The sequence below is a fragment of the Trichosurus vulpecula genome, chromosome 1 (genome assembly GCF_011100635.1).
Source record: "Trichosurus vulpecula isolate mTriVul1 chromosome 1, mTriVul1.pri, whole genome shotgun sequence".
Lineage (NCBI taxonomy): Eukaryota > Metazoa > Chordata > Mammalia > Diprotodontia > Phalangeridae > Trichosurus > Trichosurus vulpecula.
The window spans coordinates 117,979,040-118,004,693 of record NC_050573.1 but is presented as its reverse complement, the minus strand read 5'-3'; the positions used below and the strand labels follow the sequence as shown (position 1 = coordinate 118,004,693).

Below are 25,654 nucleotides of genomic sequence, written 5' to 3'. Positions count from 1 at the left end.
ACCAACCACTGAGCTTTCGGTTTTTCAGACAATTGTGAACCTTGAATTAAGACAAACCAGAAGGTAGTGAGCATGTACAGCTCTCTCTACAGCAGAATTTCATGTGGGTGCTTGCATAAAAATGAATCAGAAAAGACAGCTAATTCATTAGAACACCAAATGGTTTCTGCTTTACCACAGGGCTTTTTAATGTCACAATCCAAAGGGTGCCTACTTGTTCTATGGGTTCCAAACACATTTTTAGCCCAAGTCTACACAGCACAAAGTATAGGAAAAGATCTGCAGTGCCAGCCACCAGTCTGGATAACTGAGGCCCCAAAGTGGAGGGGGTCTATGTGTGTATGTGTGTGTGTGTGTGTGTGTGTGTGTGTGTTTTGGGGGTGGGAGAAGGGTGGGTACCCAGAATATCCAGTTTAGTTTTCTGTATGCCCAGATTCAAGAGATAGGTACCGGCCTTCTCTTTCCCTTGTACTGTGTAGTTATATCAATATAAGTCAAGAGAGGGAGAGTTGAGGTAATCTGTGTAATTCATAATCAAATACTTTTGGAGGGAAATCTTCTGATTTGAATTAAATAGGGTATTGATCGATAGGCTCTAAGACCACTACATTGTGCCCAGCTCTTTTTAATTTTGACCACATGGGGCTGGTTTTACCCTCTGTCTACACAGGCAAAGTCAAGTGGAAATTGAACAATTATCTTTTTGGAAAATCTGTGTGATATGTTTCAAATGAGCCAAATAATTAATTTAACCACTTTGCTTGGTCTGTGTAAATATTGGCTGTAGGTCCAAAGGATATTAAAGTTTTATTTATTGTGCATTTTTAAACCCACAAAAATACACACATTCTAAGCAGTGATGTGTGTCTAGTATTTTCTTTTGAGAACCAGTGTTCCCTTTAACTCAGTTATGACAAAATTGCACTTATTTACCCCTTTGGCCTTGATTTGAAATGACATATTCTTGGATGAATACAAAAATATGATTTTTTTCCTCCACAAAATTGGACAATTTTATTAGCCTTTTTGAAATAAAATGGAAGTCCAAAGTTAAAAGCCTGAAATCTAAATTGCCTTCTCATAGAAACAACTATTCAATTTAAAAGGCAGAGAGAAATGTTTTATTCTTTGTCATGAACAGCATCAGCCAACAAAGCTTCACATTTTGGGCAGGTTTGTTTTTTGTTTTTTTTTTTGTTTGTTTTTTTAAGTATGAATTCTTCTGAAATCTGTCTAAAAAGGAAGTATAGGTGGGTTTTGGCAGAAAAGTAGAATAAAGAATATGCGAAAATTGTGTTGGAAAAGTCATCATACAAAACAAAAACACACAATACAATAGTATAAAAATACAGCCAATTCTCCTTTGGCATTGTGTTTGGCAGACTAAAACAGAAGACCTTTTCTAAAAATTCTTTTTTAAAAAAAAAAAATCTATCAAAACAGTCCATAAATTAGGTTGTAAAAGTTGAAAAAACTTTTCCTTGAGATTTCCAATGCTTTTCTTGCTTGAGAACCCACATAAGCATGACTAGTGAGGTATATGAGGCGAAACACTGTCAGGCATATGCACAGTAAGGAAAAAAGTGCATAAACAAAGAATTCATCTCATTTTCATAGAAATAACAGGTTAAATCTGAGTTTATCCTTGAATGATCTATCATTTTACTTTGGCAGAATCAAAATAAACCCATAGAAATTGAATGTTCAAGTCCCAGCAGCAGTGAAGAATTTCCCTTGGTGACATTATCCAATGCCCCCAGTTCATTACAGTCCCTATAGAAGATGACTAAAGTGTTGTGTGTATGTGTGTGTGTTTTCAAACTTTGAGAAAAGTTAGCTCATACATCAAGCACCATGTCATACTGTTGCTCCTTCTTCCGCCTGCCACACTTGCTGATGAGAACCACATAGAGAGTCAAGAGCATAACCCAGTAGCATGCGTAGACTAATGAACCAATGATAAGAACTGTCTGTTTAGAATCACTAAATTCCTTCTTGGACTCTCTGTAAATGGTGAAAATCACACCACCCAGAAGGATTGTAAACCAAACGGACACTGGGATGAGTCCTATGAAGTTAACAACAATGGTTTTCCTTCCTGATGTGCCCCACCCTGCCTTGTTTATTGTGGCAATGGCAAAAATCTTTGCTGGGAGTAAACTTGACATATACAACACTGAATATAAGGACATGAAAACCATGACGATATTCCCTCTTAGGCAGCTGGCAAAGGAAGCCTTGATGAGGCCCACAAACTGGACAGTCAAGAGAAAAAGGAGAATATTCCAAATCTTCCCCCGGTAGAATAGCTGGATAACTGTGGCAATGAGGAAGAAAGGAAAGAATCCAGTGATAACTGCTTCATAGGTCATCCACAAATGATGTTTATGGAACCACATGGCATTGTACAGCCACTCCCGGAAGTATGATTTGCTCCATCGGGTCTGCTGGTTTAGCCATCTCAGGTACTCTATGGGTGTTTCTGTAAGGCACTTAGATCTGGCAGTATATTTTGTGGCATACCCCAGGCTCAGCACTCTATTAGTCAGATGTCTGTCATCTCCAAAGCTACAGTGGTTGCCCATAAATTCTTGATTGTACCAGTCTTCTACAAATTCATGAAGCAAAGAGTTTCTGTACATTCCCAGGGGCCCACTGATGCACTGCACACAACCAAAATAGGATTGACAAGCTCGTTCTATGTTAAAAGCCATCCAGTATCTCACGCTGCTAAGGAATGAGATCCAAGAATCATATTTGTTTAAAATCTGCAACCAGAAGAAACAGAAAGATTAAGCATTGGTAAAAGGTACAAGGCCCAGTACTCAGACCCAAATCTAATGAGTACCTTCTTATTGCCTTCAGCACTGGTCAGCTTGATAGCCTCTCACTTCCCCTCTTCCTAAATTTCTATGCTAACGTCTTCTGATTTCCTTGCTTTCTTGAACATCACAGTGGTGCTTTTTGGGGCAAGTGATCCCTTTATCAATCTTTTTTTTTATTGTGATTTTTCTGAGTTAAATCCGTAGTCCCCTATGCTTTTCCCCCTCAACTGTACATACCAACTTATTATGGAAGCCTGATTCATTTTCTCTTCCACACCATAAACCTATGGATTTCCTTTCTTATCTGCTTCTATTGTTGATCTGAGTTTCCCAAGGATCCTTCTTAGTTCCCCTACTGCTCACTTCCTGTAACCTCCCAAGCACTCCTCTGCTCTTGTCCTTTATTCTGTTCCTATAAAGAACAGCTATCTTCTTTCACTACCTTATATGCAGTATTTTTCCCACTCTTCTAAATGTGATTTCCTATTTTTTAATCCTTTGAACCCTTCCTCCTCTTTTAAGATCCTGTCACTCTCTGTCTCTCTCCCTCTCTCTCTCTCCCTCCCCCCCCCTCTCTCTGTCTCTGTCTCTGTATATATATATATATATATATATATAAGATATATATATATATATATATATATATATGTATGTATGTATATATATATGCATATATATATATATATATGTATTTAATTTCCATTCTGCAAGGACTTGATCAAAAGCAAGCTCCCATTATTATTTTCTCCTTTACCATGTGATGTTGGGATCACCCAATTCTCTTCTTGTGTATGCCTTTCTTTTTCTTTTAGAGTTTTGGAGGAGATTGGGTTTTTATTTTCTCTTAAAATTGTCATTTAGCAAGAGTACATATTCACTTATCTGTCTTCATGATGTACACATGCAAAATAAATTTTCAGAAATGACTAATGTATTGATCTGCTTTGATTCACATATTTATTGGAGTGATGGGACTTTTTTGTGGGGTCAGTTAGTAATACATTGTGATAGGTAAACAAAGAAGGAAACAAATAGAAGTCCAAAAGGGGAAACAAACAATATAAAATATGTAAAGCAATTTGGAAATTTTAAAGCTCTAAAGGTAACAGGTTAGTTATTGGTTATTACTACCTGGTTGAATTCAATACACATTTTTTAAAAACTGAATTACATATAATATTCTCTTTTGTTTTTAAATGTTAAAATGTCTGTTGATCATTATGTTCATGATAAAAACTTAAAACATGTATATCTATATGTGCTTATATATACATATTTATATATCTGTGTACATATAGACACATACACAATCAAGTTCTTAGCTTCCTGCTGGCAGCCTGTATGTCACTGCATGGAATTATTTTAAGCATTAGTCTGAACTTCTGATTTCATTGGTGTGGTAATTTCTGGTGTGGAAACTTCTTCCACAATTAGTTTGGCAACTCTTCTGTAACTTAAGAATCTTGGCCAGTTGCCTAGGGCACTAAGAGAATAAATAACTTCCCTGGGTTCACACAACTAGTACTTGTCAAAGGCAGGCCTTGAACCCAGTTCTTCCTGAATTGGAGGCTCGTTTTTTATTCACTATGTCATGCTGTGTCTCATTTTAGGAATATTAGTATGCACTTAAGTCAAATTATAAAGCATTAGGAAAATTTGTCTTTAAATATGGAGTGTTTACGAACTGATGCACGGAATTCCAAAAGACCTCAATTTTAAGGTGTCCAGAAAGCATATTCTGCTTTACAATCTTATTTTATTCAAGTCAAATCTCAGATTATATTCACCTGCACATCGCCACCAACACCTCCAACCATAGGGTCTTCTTCCAAGACCTTGACCATCTCCACAGATGAGGCTGGGTCAAGCATGGTATCTGAATCACACACCTGCAGGGTGACAGTGGAAAAGAAGGGTGAAGGAGGGGAAGGAAACTGGAGAACGCTCCAAAAAGAAAAGCTCAGATACATTTGCACTTTGCTGTTGCATGCTTTGCCCTACTACTTCAAGGCTTCCAAAGACCCTCCTGTTTTCCATAAGCAAGGCACTGAGTTTAGTGACACCCTGGATGGGATGGCTCAAATCTTGCACTGAGTTATGACGCTGCTATCTCTGATGAAATAATACATTCTGCAAGCTCTTATGAAGGCACAGCATGGAGAAAGCATAGAAAAAAGTGTGTGAAATATACTAGTGGTCTTTGCTCTATCTTCTGTGGTACATGGAGATAGGGACAATGCTTCTCCTAAAGATAGTGTCTGGTTCAAGTGTCACTTAAAAGAAAACCAGATGTTTGCCAAGGCAGCCCATAATCCTGTCCTGGATTAAAATTACTGTTCAAACCTCATAATGCCTTACCTACATCAGTGCTATTCTTTACACTCCTAGTATTTCTCCTGATACGAAATCAGGGATGTGTCATCAGAAGGAGGCTGAGATCCACACTAATGTCCCTAAAATGTCTATGTTCTCATAAACAGCAGTTCTTATAGCTATTCAGATGGCCAAGTCATTATACAAAATGACCACTCATTAGAAACCTGAATGTTTCAGATTTCCCAAGAATCCAGCCTGATGGCTCTGCCCGACACATGTCAGGTACTTAATAAATGTTTGTGAATAGAGCAGCCGATTTTCATCAGAAATTCCCAATCTCAACAATACCTCAAATCATTCTGTGAATGGCCATAGTTAGGGATTGGCAAAAACAATATATTTCTACCTTATAAACAATCTCTTCAAACACAAGCCCTAAAAATGAGGAGGAGAAACAAACCCTGAAAGCCTGCCTTGATCTCACTTACCACTATAAATATATGTGGGTATAAATATATATATATAAATACATATATACTATATATGTATATATTGTAAAATTTACACTTCTGCTTCATTAATCCTCACCACTCCAAATTATATATATTTACAAAATTTGTGTATGCCCTATAATATTATGCAATATTACATATAATTTGTACGTACATGGGTATGTGTATACATACATGTGTGCATAAATGTGTATATGTATGTATATGTATATATGTCTATATATATACTTTATGGCAGGGATGAATGAAGGGGAGCAGGTTTGCAGAATCTGTTCCTTTCCCTTCCTCAGGTTTGTAGTTTATGTTTAAAGACATGTAGTTTTAGGGTAGAAGTGTATCACGTGTGTATATATGTGTATAGATACATATCAAAGTGTGTATGTATATACACAAATACATATGTATGTATATAAAATTTGTGGGTGGTAAGGATACATCCATATGTATATATTATACACATACATGTGTAATATATATATGTGTGTGTGGCGAATACATATATAATATATATAATGTGTATATATATTGCTTATATACATGTGTATTTATTTGTATATATACACATATGCAAATGTGTAAATGTGTATGGGTCTGCTCCTCACTTAGGCGAATTTAAAAAAAAACTGTAAATAGCATGATTTTAAATGAATAAATGACTCATGGTGAATCCTTCCGTAAAAATGAGTTCTTATCCAACCTATTTTGGGAACAAATGTAAATGTTCAAGTATCAGAGCTCCTTAAAGTGTGGGATGCCTATACATCTGGATGGATGAGATGACTCTTCGGTTTTCCATTTTGAAATACTCTCTGATTTCAGAATAGAGAAGTGAAAGTGATAGATAATAATATTTTAGAGAAACTCTAACATGATTACTGGTAACAAGTTCTCCACGATGTTATATACCTCAATTGGCGTCCTAAACCTTCTAGGCGAAAGGGGCTCAAGTGGTTTTCCCCAAGTTGGATGCCCACCCCTTCCAAAGGTTGTCAATCATTGGTCACACACAGAGCTACAAGGTGGGCAGAAGGCCGAAGAGGAGGGTAGCAAAAGGTGAAGGCACAGCTCCAAAACCACCTTGAGATTTCCAGCATGTGGATGCGTTAGTGACACATCCACTGGTATTGACTTAAGCCAGGAAAGGTAAAATTGGGCTAAAAATAAGACTAATGACAACAGGAAAAAACAATCCCAAATTAACGTTCCAATTGCCATGCAAGCTTGGGAAAGTGAGCAAGTTAGAACTGCCTCTTATAAAAAACTAAACTTGAAGGAAATCTCTGAGGTTCTAAAATGTTTGAATAGGCCCAGACTCCTCCCAGTTTCCAGAAGCAGAGTGCCAAAAGTTCTGTGAGAAAGACTGTTCTCATGACTTTTTCAGCTATGACTGAAAAGTAAAACTGTCAAAAATCCCCTGGGAAAGAGCTTGCCATTAGGAGATTTGGGACGTTGGAAGAAGCTGCTCACCCTATTTAATACCAGTTGCTTCAAACTCAACTCACATGTTCGTGTTCAGCTCTCAGAACTAATCTTTTCACTTGTCCCAGTCCCATCTAAAGCCTTTAATCTTATTACAGAGCCAACCAAACAAATAATTACCCAGATTTATATAGCCCTTGTGAGATCTGTAGCTCTTTTGTGATCATCCTCATTTTACAGAACATGAAACTGAGGCTCAGAAAAACAGACTGAATGCCCAAAGTTTACACAGAAGGCAAGTTTCAGCTGAGATTTGAAATGTGGATATCTTGATGTCAATTCTCGTGATAACCTCTCAGAAAGAGTGGCATCATATGTCCTGGGTTGCAGTGGGTCTGAGGCTCTTGCCCCAGAAAACTCCGAACTGTATTTATCACTACCTTTAACAGGCTATGAAGATGTATGGCAGGGATGGGGAACCTGCAGCCTCCAGGCCACATGTGGCCCTCTAGGTCCTCAAGTGCAGCCCTTGGACTGCACTTCACATGCAGTTTGGATTCAGTCAATGGGTTGCACCTGAGGACCCAGAGGGCCACATGTGGCCTCAAGGCTGCAGCTTCCCAACCCCAATTTATGGCATTGTGCAGGTATAATACCTATACAGGAGAGAGAAAGAAAAATAAATGGAAATACTGGGGGGAAAAACCCTCTCTATTGCATGGAATTTTGCATATTTTTTAGACAGTTTTCTATTTGTCAACAACTATAATTCATTGAGTACCTATTATCTACTCAGCACCTGGTGTCTTAGGGGATACAAGAAATAAGAGAGGAGGGGAGGGCTTTCTTTAAGGAACCCACTATTTACAAGGGTGAGACAAGACTTATGTACCTGAAGCAGAGGAAGCAATCACAATACGTTTCAAATTTCATAAGACTCCAAGTGGTCAGTAGCCTGAGAGATTATCTAGGCCACTGGTTTCAAACTCGATTAGAAATGGATCCTCATAGATACAAATGGATCCTTATAGATTTAGAAAACTGAGAATTAATATTATCTATATTATGTTGGGTTTTTTAATTTTGTTAAACATTTCCAATTATATTTTAATCTGATTCCAGCACACTGGGATGCTGCCTGGCCTTAAGTATAACATCTCTAATCTAGTCCAATTGCTTCATTTTACAGATGAGGAAACTGAGGTTTATAGCTAAAGTAATTTACCCAAGTTCACATAGGTAGTAAATAATTGGCAAAGTCTGAGTTTGAACCCAGGGCTTCTGACTCTAGACTCTGTTGTCCTTTCTACTATACCATTGACCAACACCATTTGGCCCTTAGCCTTTCCTTGTTAATAACGTATTGCTGAGTGTACTGAGTTTTTCACAAAGTTAATCAGCAAATAACCAGGATGATAAATGCAGTGGGACATGGTAGAGAGAGTACTGGCCTTTGGACCAAGAAGACTGGGTTCTAACTTTGCTTCTGATACTTTCCAGTTGTAGGTTTTGGGCAAGTCATAAAATCAACAACCTAGGACAGTGGTTTTGCTGTTGTTCAGTCATTTCAAGTCATGTCTGACTGTACGTGAACCCATCTGGGGTTTTCTTGGCAGATATACTGGAATGTTTTGTGTTATCTCATTTTACAGATAAGGAAATTGGGGCAAACGGGGTTAAATGACTTGCCTAGGATCACATAGCAAACAAGTTTCTGGGACTGGATTTGAACTCAGGTCCTCGTGACTCCAGAGCTAGTGCTCTATCTACTCGGCTACCTAGCTGCCCAGTGGTATCAAACTCAAATAGAAATGGAGATGACTAAAGCATACATGAAGAACCTATGGGCTGACTTAGTTTTAAAATGTGATGTTACTGACTTGCATGAACTGATGGCTGAGTGAAGTGAACAGAACCAGGAGAACACTGTACATGGTGACAACACTGTGCAGTGACTAACCTTGATAGACTTTGATAGACTTAGCTCTTCTCAGCAATGCGAAGATCTAAGGCAACTCCAAAAGACTCATGATGGAAAATGCTATCCACATCCAGAGAAAGAATTATGGAGTCTGAATGTAGGTCGAAGCACACTATTTTCTCTCTTTCTCTTTGTTTCTTCTTTCTCATGGTTTTTCCCTTTGGTTCTAACTCTTCTTTACAACATGACTAATGTGGAAATATGTTTAAAATGATTGTACATGTATGGCCCGTATCAGATTGTATGCCATCTTGGGGAGGGGAGAGGGGAAGTAGAGGAAGAATATTTAAAACTTAAAATCTCATAAAAATGAATGTTGAAAACAAAAACTAAATAAATATTTTAAAAAAATAATAAAACAATATGATGTTATTTATGTCTTGCATTTTCATTTTGTAAAACATTTCCCAATTAAATTGGAATCTGTTTTGGGCTTCAATCAGGAGTCTTGCAGGCCAAAATTGACACCTGACCTAGAATATTGTTAAATCTCTGCATTGTGTTCTTATGATATTCCCTTATTATGACATATTCTATATTCTCATAATTTAGAGAAGTTCTAAAACAGGAAAGAAGAAGTACAAAATGAAACAGAAAACTATACCCTGCTCAGAACAGATGCAGTTAACTTCCTGCTTCAGAATCAGACGGTGCAATAGATGAGAGTGCTGGGCATTGAGTCAAGGAGATGTGAGTTCAGAACTAGCTTTAGACATTTCCTAGCTATGTAAACCTTAACTGATGTCTTCCTCAGTTTCCTTAACTATAAAATGGGGATATTAACATCACCCGCCTCATAGGGTGGTTGTAAGGATCAACGAGATGATATTTGTAAAGTGTTTACTTAGCACCAGGCCAGGCACATAGCAGATGCTTAATAAATACCTGCTCTCTTCTTCATTGAAAAAAGATAAGGCAAATACAAGCCATTAATGTTTCTGTTAATCTAATTGATATATTCCCTTACAGAGTAGCTACATAATACAGTGGACAGAGTGCCAGGCCTAGAGTCAGGAAGACTCATTTTACTGAGTTCAAATCTGGCCTCAGACGTGACTTAATAGCTGGGTGACCCTGGGAAAGTCACTTAACCCCCTTTGCCTCAGTTTCCTCATCTGTAAAATGAGTTGAAGAAGGAAATGACAAACCACTCTAGTATCTCTGCCAAGAGAACCCTAAATAGAGTCACAGAGTTCGACATGGCTGAACAACAACTTTTCCTTATGCTCTTTAATCCAGCTGATACTTTTCTTTCTTATCTGTCCAAGAGGGAAGAGATTTTCAGTTAATTTCTTAAAAATAAAAAAGCACATTTGAGATTCTCTTTTTAACTGAGGTAGTTATCTTTCCCAACCTTTTTAAGAAAGTAAACTAATCATATTGAAAGACAGTTTTCAAAAAAAAAATTAATTCACAGACCCCAGGCTGATTTAACCCCTGATTTAAATGGAAAACTCTACTAAACATAATTTATGCTACCAAACAGGAGGCCCTAAATACTAAAGCCTTAGTATTTCTCAGCATTCTGGCTTCCTTTCTTGTTTCCCACAGGCTGACTGACTGGTAGCCTCCTTCTACTCTCACTTCAAAGGGATGGCTAGAAGAGCTAACAAAGCAAAAGGAAATCTCAATTACCCTGATTGACTTCACTGAGGAAACAGGATGGACATAAATCAATACAAACTTCTATGGCCTCTCCACAGCCAGGTCTCGTACTGGTGATGTCCTAGCACTGCATATTTCAACTTTGACCCTACATCTTAACCTTGGCCAAGTGGGATCACTTAGCTCTATTCTAGACAGGGAAATTAATTCTTGATTATAGTCACTACAAGTCTACACAGTCCCTGCAATAACAATAACAACATTTATATAGCAGGCACTAGGCTAAGCCTTTTTATAAGATCATTGGAACCTCACAACAACCTTAGGAGGTAGGGGCTATTATCATGCCCACTTTACAGATGAGGAAACTGAGACAAACAGTTAAATGACTTTCCCAGGCTAACACAGCTAGTTAGTGTCTAAGGCCAGGTTTGAACTGACTCCAGGCCTGATGCTCTATCCACTGAGACCAAAAAATTGGTCCAAGGCACTTGAAGGAATTTTTCCAGAAGGTGCTATCTTTCAGGATGGGGTAAAGTTTTATTTTACAGCCTGGTGGTTCTCTCTGCAAAGTTTTCCTCTCCTACCTGGTTAGATTTGGTCGCCTTAACTATGGTCAAACCAATCCATGATGCTTATATATGATAGATATCCTGAAGTTTTCATCTGATCTTTGCTATTCTTTCAGGAACTAGGAATATAGAATTGTATAAATTTAAGAAAGTGTTTTAAAAGATACTTTCCCAGTCTGTCAACCCAGAACTAAGTAGAAAGCACATATGATTTTTGCCACTTATCTATCTTCCTTCCCGCTCACCAGGAGAACTTAAAAGTAGTAACAGTGAAAAAGAATTAACACTGGAGTTAAGACTATAAAATGAGGAGGTTGGACCAGATAGCTCTGAGTACCTTTCTACATCTAAACCTGTCGTCCTAAACTAATGAATCCCTCCCATCATAGTATGATACACGAAAGAACAGAGCTCTATTATGAAACCACTGAAAAAACAGAATATCAATACAGGGTGTACTGGAGGCAACTTGAAACTGTTCACAAGAGCTGATTGTTAAATTTTCTGTGTAAGCATTTACACCCCAGGATTTCAGAAACACTACAAATCAGAGCTTGAGTTTTTATTCTATTGATGGCCTAGACTTAAGAACAGGATGGGGAAAAAGTTAATAATGTAAATTAAACTTAAAAATATGTCCTGTGTACACTTTTTTTTGGCATGACAACTATGCCCTCCCCCACTCAATTTAATCAGTTTCAAGACATAATTATTTTTATGGTGTCTTCCAAATTGGGAATAACAAATAAATAGTGAAAGGCATAAGATCATTAGGGTTAAGTTGGGAGCTAAAGAGACAATTCTCACAAAAGGTACCACATAGTGGTTATAAAAACATAAGTAAAAAGAGGAATTGGCTTCCATTTTCCCTTCATATAAATCCCAAGTAGAAGAGCTTCATAGTTGTGTGAGTAGACATGAAATGAATGCTTGATGAATGATTGATAATATAATCAATTAATCAGCAAATAACCTAATAAACATTTGCAGCTGAGAAGACCAGGAAAGGTCTCCTGGAGTTGATGGCCCTTGAGCTGAGTCTTGGAAAAAGCTCCTCAGCTTTCTAAGAGTCAGCAATTGAAAGGAAGAACATTCCAGGCTTGTGGAAGAGGAGGTACAAAAGACCATTAGAGATGAATCAACACGACTAATTATCTGTAATGAGGTAGTAGCATGAAGAATCTTGTTTGTTTGTTTGTTTTTATACCATTGAGCCCTGGAACATCAGAGCTGTGAAGAACTTTGGACCCCACCCTGTACAACTCCCTCATTTTCTAGATGAGAAAAACAAAGCCTAGAAACCTGAAGTGAATGACCCCCTGACTAAAGTTGGAGTCAGGACCAGTGCCTAAGTCACCTGGGTCCTTACTCAAGGTTCTTAGCACTATATTGAAAAAAAAAGGATACTGAGAAATGGAGATTATTCATCAGGGAGCCTTTCAAGTTTATCTGATCTAACTCTCTCACAAAATATGAATCCTGTCTACAACTCCCTTCACCTTAACTGTTTCCCCATGATTTTGCTGATCCTCAAACTTCTTAAAGGTGTGAATTGCTACAAAGGGCAGGGAGGGCAAAAACAAACAAACAAGCAGGTTTTTAAGATAGAGAACATTATAGGGGATATCCACCAAACTGTGCACTAATTAAAGCACCATGAATATTTTGAGGTTTGTGGTCTGATTTTCTTCCAAGAATTCTGGAATGGATAGAATTGCAAAAACCTCTAAATGACTCCTTCATACTTAACCTATTCTCATTACACCTCCCCTGCCTACAAATTCCTAAAACATACATTAGAGGCAGTGGGGTGGGGGCGATCCCCCACCACCCTGGTGATGATTTAGAGTGTATCTCTACGAGAAGGAACATAGAGAATTGGACAGAGAGCTGTTCTCAGAGCCAGGAAGACCAGACTAGGCCAAACACTTGTTGTCTGATTGTTTCAATTAACTACTCAACAAACATTCATTTAGTGCCTTCTAGGTGTACAACCCTACAGCAAAGTCCCATCTCTGACACATAATAACTGTAAGGTCCTGTCACTTAACCTCTCACCCAAGGCAACTTTCTCTAAGACTATAAGTTACAGAGAAGATCCAAACTGCATTGGGAGAGGGAGTTTCCTCATTTGGAAATTCTCCATAACCCATAAAATCTTAAATCCAGTCCCTCTTCCTCACCCTAACAGATTTGACAGCTAATAGTCTAACATAAAACTTTAATGTAACACTTTAAGCATCATAAAGAACACTTAAGAATTATCTAGTCTGTCACTTTGCCCTAAGCCATCTTAGAAAGGTGAGAATCAGTCCTGTTAGAAAACACTCCTAGAAAAGAATCTAAGGCAAAGCTCAGGGCAAGGAACTTGACTATCATTCCCTGCCAAGTTTATCTTCTTTGCTTGTTTGTTTTCTTTAGAGCAGCGATCTGGGATCAATGTAATAAAAACTGAAATTGGAATTAAAGACCTCAGCTTGAATCACAATTCATGTAACGTCAAAGATGCAGTAGGGTGTCTGAGGCCAGATTTGAAATCAGATCTTCTTGACTCAATCCAGTCCTCCACCCACAGCACCACTTAACTGCCTCTCTAGGAAGACGAAGATTTAAGTTCTGTGTCTGATACATATCCCTTGTGGGACCTGAGGCAAGTCGTTTAATTTTTAGTACCCCAAGCAACTATAAGTTGAAGAAGAGATACTGATTTGCATTTGATAGAGAAGGCTCCCTCACAGGGAATTTCCTACAGGAAGAAATTATATATATATATATATATATATATATATATATATATATATATATATATATATACATATATATATATATATATACACACACATATATATATACACACATATACATATATACACATATATATACATATACATATAAATATATATGTATATATGTGTATATATATACACACATACATACACACATATATAACCTAATATATAATATATATTATATTTATACATAATATATAACACAATCTTATATATAATATATAATCTAATATATAATATATATGCATATATTTTATATATATACACAATATATACCTTATATATATAATATAACCTAATATATCTCTATATATAGTATACATTTATACACATATACACATAACTATGTAATTACACACACATACACATATACACACATACATATATGCACACATACATATGTATACACACACACATTATGTCATCATCAGGATCTTTACTTGAATTCATGAAAAAAAGAACCAAAACTGTGCCGCTGTTTCAAAAGAAAGTACTAAGTTAGCCAGGTTGATTATGTGACAATGGGCAGGGCCTCTGTTCTGTTATTCCCAAGTCTGACCACTGCTTTAGCAGAAAATCAGCCCTTTCACGTTTTCAAAAGTTTGTATTTTTTTTCCTGGACAGGCGCAGTGTAGGTTGTCAAGGCTACAGGCACAATTCAAAGCCAGAATTATAAGCGAAGGAGGAGTTCCAATGAAAATAAGAACTGCTCAGAGCAGTTAGGGACTACTCCTGTAAGACTGAGCTAGAATTAAAAGCAGAGCCAGAGGTCATTTTGTCTTGCTCTCTATAGGGGGACTTTAAGAAGTACCCAGATTATCCCAACTTTGATATTAATAAGCTGCACAGCCATGGGCAAGCCATTGTCCTCTATGAGTAAAATTACCTCTATGAGTCTCAGTTTTTTCATCTGAAAAATGGGGGTAATGATATTTGTGTTATGTTACCTGACAGGTTATTTGTGAAGAAGGTACTTGAACCTTAAATCACTACAAAAATAGGAATTATTATTATTACTACTACTATTTAGCACTTGCTCTTAATTACTATTTGACTTAAAGATGTAGTGGTGGCAGCCCCTTAAGACATTTTATTATGGAAGTCACACATATCATAGTATTGGAAAACAATGAGCCAAGGAGAGAACTGGCTCCAAGTTCAACATTCTCGCCACTATGCTACCTAGCTGCCTAAACCTCCCATCCTAAGGAGAAGGAAACTGAGGCACCAAGTGACTAAATTATTTGCCCCAAGTCACATAGCTATTTAATGACGGAAGCCAGGTTAGGTCACCTGAGTCTCAGGCCTATTCCACTGAATCAGGTCACCTGAGTCCTAGACTTTCTACTATACCACGTCAGTAACCAAGATACCTTTGAAGGCAATGAACAGAAGGCCTTTTATAAACTTATCGAAAAGGTTGGTAGAATCTAGTATCACTCTGTAAAGGAGAATAGAGGTCAAACCATACAGAAAGAAACTTCACATGTTCCAAGTTGTGCCCGTCAATTGGGAAATTACAACCAATCATAGTACTAACTAACTAGTACTATTATAAATAATAATTTTAATACAATTAATTACTAATTAACTTTAATAATAAAATTCTAAAAAAGCATTTTATCAGGAGTCAGCTAGGTCATGCAGTGGATAGAGTGCTAGGCCTGGAGCCAGGAAGACTACTCTTCCTGAGTTCAAATCCGGCCTCAGAATGTGTGCGATCCTGGTCAAGTCATTTAACCCTGTTTATCTCAGTTTCTTCATCTGTAAAATGAACAAAAAAGGAAACAGCAAACCCTAGCATCTGCTAAAAAGATTCAAATGGGATCACAAAGGGTCAGATTCGAATGAAACAAACAACAACAATAAGAAAAGAAGGAATATGAAAAATTCAGAGAATTGTGGGAAGACCTGTGTAGACTGTTGCAAAGTAAAAGAACCAGAACAAGGAGAACAACACATACAAGGCTCACTGGGAGGGTGGGTGAGTAAGTCCCAAAATGAATGTAATATAAAAACAAAAGACACCAATAAAACTGCAAAACTAAAGAAACGAAAATAAAGAGAATGACAGTGGAGAGATTGTCCTGTTAATTTTTACTTTGCAAGGACTTTTCTCTGTTCTTATTCCTAAAATCCATCTGAAGGATCTCAGCATAGGGAAAAGCAGCCACTTGAAAATTCATGGGACATTTTCATCTTCATAAAGGCTCATTTATGACAATTCCAAGACCTAGTAAAAGTCCTAATAAGAGATAAGGAGTGATGTAGAGACGGAGTGATCCCACCCTACAGTGTATGTTCAGGGAATTAATAAAGCACATGGGGTAATTATTTGTGTGGACGTGAATCGCATCATGAAAGTTTTCAAAGGTCAAGCTGCTTGGAATGAGGTAATGCTTTTATTAGGATGAAGTAAACACCATTTTGGCTTTTTGCAAATGGGTGTTTTTCTTTTTTTAATTTCTTCTCATCTGATTTTTTCTCTTCCTGAAGTGATCTCTAAATTGCTCTCTCCTCTCCATCTCACCCATCTTTGTGCAAAATGTTTCTAAAGGCCACACAGTGCCTTCCTTTTTGGCTGGTGGAATAGAACAACGTCTTAATAGCCTTGTACTAGAGGCAGCTAGCATGAGAGATTGTTTGCTTACAGGGTTGGAGGTTTTGAAAAGTTGTGGAAAATGACCTTGGATTTGACTTGGCTAAAGAGAGAGGGCGGGGAACAGGAGGGAGGGGCAGAAAAAGGTCTCGTGTTCAAAATATTCTTGATTTCTAACCAATCATATGGCACAAGTGAAACATTTTCATAGATACTTTCTAACAGCTTTGCAGTAGGTTTTTTTTTTCTTTTTTAAACATGCTTTCAACAGTAATGCTGTTTTCAAACAGACTGAAAGAAACACTGTGTTCAGAAGGCCCTGGGATGGTCTATAGCATACTGCTGGAGAGATACAAAAGTGGCTTTATTTAAATGGATGTTTGCATTGGAATGAGTCTAGAAGACGTACCTGCACATAATCCACACTCCTCCCCAGCGCTTTGAATGCTGTGTACATTACTTCTCTTTTTCCACCCCATTTTTGCATGATGCAAACACTTTTGTTGGACAAGACCAGTTGGGTTATGTACTGGGAGCTCTCCTTATGTGACTCGTCCGTCTCACCAGGGCCCTTTGTGTGGAAGTTATTCTTCCAGATGTAAGTGGCCGCAGTGTCCCTGCCCATGACGTCTCTGAAGATCTCCAGCATATACAGGTCATCATCTGAATTGCCATCTATGACCATGACCACCTTAATCCCAGGATAGGTTAGCCTTTTCACAGAAAGTAAACATTTTCTTAAGTAATCAGGGTCTTCTTGGTATGCAGCAATGCAAAGAGCCACAGATTTGTTCAACTTAATAGGAGTTTCTAGTGATCTTCTCATTTTCCTGTGCTCTAGAAAGGCAAATAGGCTTTGGATGATAAGATGTGAAGCTAAGAAAGCACCATAGAGTCCAAAAGAGAAATAATAATTTTCTGTTTGGAAAAACTGGTAGCCAACAATATAAGCAGCTGTGATCCCCAGGAGGAGGGAGACTCCAAAAAGGGTAGTTCCAATTATTCTCAGGATACAGATAAACCTCTCACAATGCATCTGTAATAGAATAAAATAAACAGAGTGAACCAGAGCTTGGCAAATGTCTTGCCATACATTCTTGGGTCATTCCTAGAAAGTTCCATCTTCACATACCCACCAGAGCTTAGAAACTCTGATCAAATGTTCCCAAGCGGTACCTGGTCAAATGATATCAAAGCAAACTGGGAAAGGCTACTGATAAGCAAAATGTAACCCCCTCCCCTTGTGTTAGAATAAGCTCCTTGAGGAAAGAGACTATCTTCCTTTCAGTATTTGTATTCCCAGAGCTCAGCACTGTGTCTGGCAGTCAATCAGTCAAACAACACATATTTATTTTAAGTACCTACTTGGTGCCAGGAGTTGTACTAGGCATTGAGAATGTAGCAAGCGCCTAGACAATGACTACTTGCAAAGAATTTCCATTCTAATGGAGAGGAAATAACAAGTCTAATATAAATATCTACAGCATAAAGAAATAAACCATGTGCAAATTAGTTAAATACAAGGTATTGGGGGAGGGAGGCCACTAGCAGTTGGAGGAATCAAGAAATTCTATTCAACAACCACATACTTCAACATTTGCCAAAACATGAGCAAAGTAAGGAGAGCTAGAGGGTGAAACTGATCATTCATTAAAAAAAATACACATATACACACACATTTCTTTAGTTTCCACTTAAAAGCAATCTACAGACCTAGGATGCTTCCTAGATGTTTGATCAAGGTCCAGTAATGTAATCTCTCCGATTCTCCAGCACCTTCCTAGCTAGTAAAGGGTGCTTCACAAAGTAGGTTCTTGATGAGCATTTTTTTAGGCAATTGAGGTTAAATGACTTGCCCAAGGTCACAGAGCTAGGACAAGCATTTGTTGATTAAATTTATGAAAGCACAGATCTGACCATGTTACCCTTCTATTCAATAAATTCCAGTGGCTCTCTATCACCTCCAAGATCAAATACGAAGTCCTCTGTTTGGTATTCAATGCCCTTCATAACCTAGCCCCCTGCTACCTCTCCAGTCTTCTTACACTTTACACCACCCCCTGCCATCCAACCCCCTAAATGACCCCAACCTCCACACACACATACTCTTCAACACAGTGACACTGGCCTTTGCGTTGTTCCTGGCACAAGCCAAATCATCTCCAGACTAAGTGCCCTTTCACTGCCTACTCATGCCTGGAAAACTCTCATTCCTCACCTCTGTCTCTCCAATTCCTTCAAATCTCAGCAAAAATCTTCTATGAGAAGCCCTTCCTGATCCTCTTAATGCTAATGCTAAACCTCTAGTGATTATCTCCAATTTATCCTGTCTATATTTGATATTTATAAAGTTGTTTTCCTGTTGTTTCTCCCCATTAGACTCTGAGCTCCTTACCAGTAGCGACTGTCTTTTGCCTTTCTTTGTTTTTCTAGTATTTAGCACAGTGCTTGTTGTTGAGTCATTTTAGACATGTCCACCTCTTCATGACCCTATTTTGGGGATTTTCTTGGCAAAGATACTGGAATGGTTTGCCATTTCCTTCTCTAGCTCATTTGACAGATAAGGAAACTGAGGCAAACAGACTTAAGTGACTTGCCCAGAGTCACACACCTAGCAGGCTGTATTTGAACTCAAGTCTTCCAGACCCAAGGCCCAACACTCTATCCACTGTTCAATCTAGCTGTCAATGTGCTTAATGAATGTTTATTGACTGTCAGTTTAGCACCTTTTGTGTATAAGGTTCTGTGTGGATGGTTCTTTTATCTCCCTCCCCTCTCCATCCTCCATCCTCAAGATGTCCCTTGCATAGCCACAGCTAGAGTAGCTATTGGTCTAGCCAAGTCAGAACTTTGGTTTATCTTTTACCAAGTCGTGGATATTGAAATACTACCATTTCTACTACCATTAATGACTGGAGACTTTGGATCCAATGGACAGCTTTCATTCCAATTGTTCTCCCCCAGAAAAATATGCAGAGGATTAGCTTTGATATGACTTACAGGAGCTGCTGTGTTATTCCATGACCTGAAATTTTCTTCTCTTTCCACAATCAGATTTTACCCACTCTCCAAAGGCCAGCTCCAGTCTTAACATTATAGAGTTGATAAAGTATAGCAGATACCATGTGGAGCTTGGACTAGGGTTCATATGCCAACTCAGACTCATTCAAGCTGGGTACCTCTGGGTGAGAGAATTCAACCTGTGCCTCACTTTTCTCATCTGTAAAACAAGAGGACTACATCTGATGGTCCATAAGGTCCCTTCCAGCTCAAAACTCAGGATTTATGAAGCCTCTGATCCCTCCCATGAAGCTGGCACAGTGTATCAGACTATTAGTCTGAGGATCCTGAGTCCTAGTTCCATTTCTGCCACTAATTAGGGGAAGGGCACTGGTTGTATCATTTACCATTCCCCTCCCACCATGTGTACTGTGCACAGGAATATAATCAATACAATCCCACAAGCATGTACTAAGCTCCTACTTATGTGGTGAGTATGGCTCAAGATGCTGTGGATACAAAAGCACAATAAAAGTGTCTGCCCTCTAGGAGCTTATATTCTACTTTGCCAGGCATGAGAGCAATAGAGGACAACTAGTACCAAGACAAGTAGAAAATATGAATATATATGAAGTGAATTTGGGGAGAGATGCCAACAAATGGGGAGATCAACAAAGGGCTTGTACAGGAGGAAGCACAAGCTGAACCTTGAAGAAAGGCAGAGATTTGAAGAAGTAGGAGTCGAAGTGAGGAAGAAGTGCATCCTAAGCATGAACAAGAATCTGTTGAGTTGAACAGAATCCTTGAACTCAGGATTCTCATGCTAGTACTCTAGTACACTGTGCTGGCTTCATAGGAGGAATAATAGAGCTCATCACAGAATCATCGATTTTGAGCTGGGAGAGATCTTTGTTGTTGAGTCCTTTCAATAGCATCTGACTCTCCATGACTCTGTTTGGAGTTTTCTTGGCAAAGGTACTGGAGTGGCTTGCCATTTCCTTCTCTGGCTCATTATACAGATTAGGCAACTAAAGCAAACAAGATTAAATGACTTGCCCAAGGTCATACAACTAATAAGTGTCTGAGGTTGAATTTGAACTCAGGTCTCTTGACTCCAGGGCACTTCATCCACTGTGCCAACTAGTGACAGAAGGGACCTTAAAGACCTACAGATCTAGCTCCCTTGTTTTACAGCTGAGAAAACAAGGCACAGAGAGATGAATTCAGTTACCCAGAGGCATCCAGCCAGAATGTGTCTGAAGTGAAATGTAGATTATTGGAAAAGGTAAAAGATTGTTGCACATAGGGAATATTAAGTAGAACGATTTAGCTAGAACAAAGAATCTGTAAAGGGAGTAATATGAAAGATATGTTGGACCCAGATGCAAATAATTTAAAATGCCTAACAGAGAAACAATAGGAAGCCGCTGGACCGTTTTTTAGCAAGGAAGTCATAGTACTACTCGCCCTGTGCTTTAGGAATATCAGTTTGGCAACTGTGTGGAGGATGGGATGGAGAAGGAGACAAGGCAGGGAGATCAATTGGGACATTATTGTAGTAGTCCAGGGATGATGTGATAAGAGTCTCAACCAGGACTGTGGCCAGTTGAATGGAGACACATGTGGACATTGTGGTAAGACTTGGCAAATAATTACCTATGAGAGAAGAGTCAAGGATTATTTTGATGTTGTGAATCTGAGTGACTGCAAAGATGGTGTTCTCAAAAGAATTAGGGAAATTTGAAGAAAGGGTAGACATACAAATTCAGTGTCACTTTATTTCTGCCCTCTCACTGATCTCCTTAGCCTCTGACCTTTTATAGTCAACATAGTCTATGCCCAGAAATTTAGCCCTTCGTTGCTCATTGCTCCATCTGACCATCAATTTCTAGTCACATTAGTCTAGTCTCCCAAATGAGACTGTTAGCTCCTTGACATTTACATCCTCCATGGCACACAGAACAGTGCTAGGGCCAGAGGAAGTGACTGTTCAGTACTTGTTTGATTGGGCTACAAAGGATTATTTTTATTTTTGAGTTGAATTTCACTTTTTACACGGGAGATGGTTCTTGTCAAGACTTCCGAGAACACCCAAAGTGTGCTTATGTGACATAATCTAGAGCAAGGGTAGGGAACTATGCTAACCTGAAGCCGCATGTGACCCTCTAGGTCCTCAAGTATGGCCCTTTTACTGAATCCAAACTTCACAGAACAAATTTCAGTCAAAGGCTGCACTTGAGAACCTAGAGGGCCACATGTGGCCTTGAGGTCGAGAGTAAAGAATGTGCTAAGAGGAATCATCGAATGCTATACCTACAAAGGTTCTTTCATTTGGCATTTATGTAGCTCTTTAATGTTTCCCAAGCAATTTAAATATTTTACCTGTGTAGGTGCTCATAGCAAGCCTATAAGGAAGATCTTTCAGGAATAATTATCCATATTTTACATGTAAAGAAACTGAGGTTCAGAGAGTTTCAGTGAATTTCCCATGACTGCACAGGTAGTGACTGAGGCAGGACTCAATCCCAAGTTGTCCTGATTCTAAGTTAAGCAGTCTGTGTCCCTGGTGTAGTTGTTCCTTAATTCCTAGAATCCCTACTAAGGATGCTAAGTGACACAGTGGGTAGAGATGTGGAATCCAGGAAATTTGAGCTCAGATCCAGCCTCAGTCAACAGCTCTGTGACTCTGGGCAAGTCACTTAACCTCTGCTTGCCTCAGTTTGTCCAACTGTAAAATGGGATAGTAATAGCACCTGGCTCATTGTGAGGATCAAATGAATAATATTTATAAAGTGCTTAGCACAGGGATTGGCACATACTAAGTGCTATATAAATATTAACTATCGTTATCATCATCATCATTGTGGTTGTTACTACTGCTACTACTACTACTACTACTACTACTACTACCACCACCACCACTACCACTACCACTACTCCTACTCCTACTACTTAACCTCTGTCATCTTTAAGAGATAATTATGGCACCTACCTTGCAGGGCAGGTGTGGTAGTTGTAAGGATAAAATGAGATAAGCTATGTAAAATACTTGAAAATCTTAAAGCATTAGCTTTTTAATTAAAGCTAATTCTAATTATTCTTACCTTGATCTTCTCCTTCCCCACCCCCACCCTCCATAAGGCCAAAGAGAAAGAAGACAAAAAAAATAACAGTAGGAGAATATCCTTGGGTACAAAAGATTATACCCAGAAGTTCAGCCCCTCCATTGCACAAATGATGGAACCAGGAGAAGTGAGTTGGACAAAGTTATACAATTAGAAGAATCAAGACTAGGTTCCTGGTGCCCTGACTTCCAGGCAAGCTTTGCCTTCATTTAACCAAGCTACCTCCTCACCTCCCTTCCCTCTCCTCACATTCAAGAGAGGTTTTGGCTTAGCACTCTGCTGGACCTGTGGAGGGAACTTATGACATCACTGGAAACCAGAGCAGTGAGATGAATAGGAGAAATGCTAAACATTTAGCGCCAGGCCTGCAAGCATGGTATCTCCTTGTAAACAGAGCTGGGCAGTAGGTATGTTGGCAGCTCCCAAGGGCTCTATGAACCAGCCCCGTAAGGACCCCAGGAGCATGGTCTGAGTCTCAGAACTTTTCATTTCAAAGAAATGAGTCATTCTCACAACAGTGAAAAAAAATCCAGCCCAGTTCAGACACTTTGCCAGGGAGAAGCTTAAGTGTGTGTGGGTGTATTTAACAAGTGCCAAGGGCAGCGGCTGGAGCTCCTCTTCTTGGCTTTCCATTATTCACATTTTCCTTGTATTTATCAACATAAGACACTGACACGCTCCGCCATAGCATCTGCTGAAACTGAAACATCGCCCTCTGACCTTGGTGGAGCCTCAGACCATCCCTTTGAAATTATCTTGGGAAAAGTCACTAGGAAATGGGAGACAGGTCACTGATGTCAATCTTTTGTGCTGCACATGAAATGCTGGAGCTAACACAGCATCTTCATTTTAACATGGAGGACCTTAGGGAGAGGAAAACAGTTCACCACTTTCTTCATGGAGACTATACCGATGCTCCTCAAGTACCAGTGTTTTTCCTAGAGTCAGGAAGACCTGAGTTCAAATTTGGCCTCAGATATTTGTTCGATGTATGACACTTAACCTCTGACTTCCTCAGTTTCCTCAATTGTAAAATGGGGATCATAGCACTTACCTCACAGTGTTGTAAGGATCAAATGAGATATTTGTAAAAAAAAAATGCTTAACCCAGTGAATGTGAAAGGGGAGAACAAAAGCTCTACCAGGTTCTGCCCAAATGGAAAGCCTTCAAGAACAGGATTCATGTCAGACTTTTGTCAGAGGGCAGCCTTGTTTTATTGCAGAAATGGGTAGCCCTAAAAAGGTGATATATATATATATATATATATATATATATATATATATATATATATACATATATATCTATTGCAGAGGAAATCATGGAATCATCAAAGATATATATGGGATTGTGATTAGAGACAAATCACCTATACAGATGAAAAAAAAGATCTTTAAACTATTATTGCTATTCTCATCATCATTATGATGAAATCACTCCCCATATATGTATGCTGCAGGTCCAATTATACTATAAGCTCCTTGAGGTTTTATAGGCTTATAAGTTATTTTCTATTTGATTTGGCTTATGATGGTTCTATTCATAGTGCGGATGCTCAGTGAATATCTGTTGTAGCTCAATAAATGACCGAGACTGGGGAGAAGGAGCCTTAAACTAGGATGGAAGAAGAAGAAATTTGCAAATCCCAGCAGAAAGAAAAAATGAACTTGGAGCCACAGGACCTGAGGAGGGAGAAGAAGAAGAGGGAAAGGTGGGAAGGAGGGAGGGGGGGGGAAGGAGAAGGAAGAGGAATAGGACAAGAAAGAGAAGGAGAAGGAAATTTAGAACATTAGGTCTCTGAATTTCTCTTACTAGAATACATTTAGGCAGTATTTTACAGTTATAAAATAGCTTTTCATTTATTTTATTTGACCCTTGAAGCATCCCAGTGGGGTATGTAGGGCAAAAGTTGCTCTCCACATTTTACAGATGGGTAAAAAGTGGCCCTATTATATTTTATGGAAATTTATGGCTCTCAAAGCTCTTTTCAGTGCGCTAGTATGGCTTAAATTTGGAGTCAGGAGTCCTGACTTCATATCCCATCTCTGATACCTATAATATACAGACCTTTTGCAAGTCATTTTACCTCTCAGAGCCTCAGTTTCCTCATTTGTAAATTGGGGATAATAATAGACTACCTACTTCATAGGGTTACTCTGCTGATCAGACATCATAAGGTATATAAGGGTATTGTATGACTCCAAAGTATTGACATAGATGAATTCTATCTCACATTATACCTACTTCGTAGGCTCGCTGTAAGGAAAGGATTTAGTGGATCTTTGAGCCCTACTGAAATATAAGTTATTAGATCACAGTAACTTTCAACTTGACTACCAAGCTTCTTAGATAAAAATACCCTCCCCCCTTTTCTCTTGTCGTTGCCCAATAGAATTAAAAGTAACAGTGGAGATCCCTAAGTATTATTCCTGGCTTTAAGAACCAGATTGATCTACTGATAACTGTTATTAAAAGATCTATCCTAAAGTCTGTCTGTCCCATTCAGAACTTATTCTTTACTTAGATCAGGGTGGGGAGAGGGGAATTATTTCCTCTTCTTATGGATGAGGTAACTTTGGCCTGATCTGTCCATGATCTCACACAGAGAAAGCAGGAGTCAGCATTGAAAACCCCACATCGGGCCCCCACGTCCAGCCTTCTTTTCCCCACGTTCCACAGCCTATTTATAATACTAGGCCTTCATATAGCAGGTACTCCATAAACACTCAATTTCTCCCTTCTCTGCTCTGATCTATAATTTGCCTACAAGTGTTTCCCAAAGTCAGCAGCTTTGTCCAAACAATGGCTTTAACTTTTCAGCTCACTATCTACCAATTAAATAGGATCCGAGGACAGCAGCTGGCTGCCAACCACAGATGAACATCATGATTTCTTAGAAAATCAAAATTGTAT

General features: G+C 38.6%; 1 protein-coding gene across 1 annotated transcript in view; it reads right to left on the bottom strand.

Moving 5' to 3' along the window:
* Positions 1-1,827: 1,827 nt before the first annotated feature.
* The window catches only part of HAS2 (hyaluronan synthase 2), a 37,637-nt gene continuing 13,810 nt past the window's right edge, over positions 1,828-25,654 (bottom strand). Inside the window, exons 2-4 of the mRNA XM_036741480.1 lie at positions 17,028-17,654; positions 4,613-4,714; positions 1,828-2,768 (exon numbers count right to left, since the gene is read on the bottom strand). Coding sequence (XP_036597375.1) covers positions 1,839-2,768; positions 4,613-4,714; positions 17,028-17,654 — 1,659 coding nt within the window. The 3' untranslated portion in view covers positions 1,828-1,838. The remainder of the gene's footprint in view (positions 2,769-4,612; positions 4,715-17,027; positions 17,655-25,654) is intronic.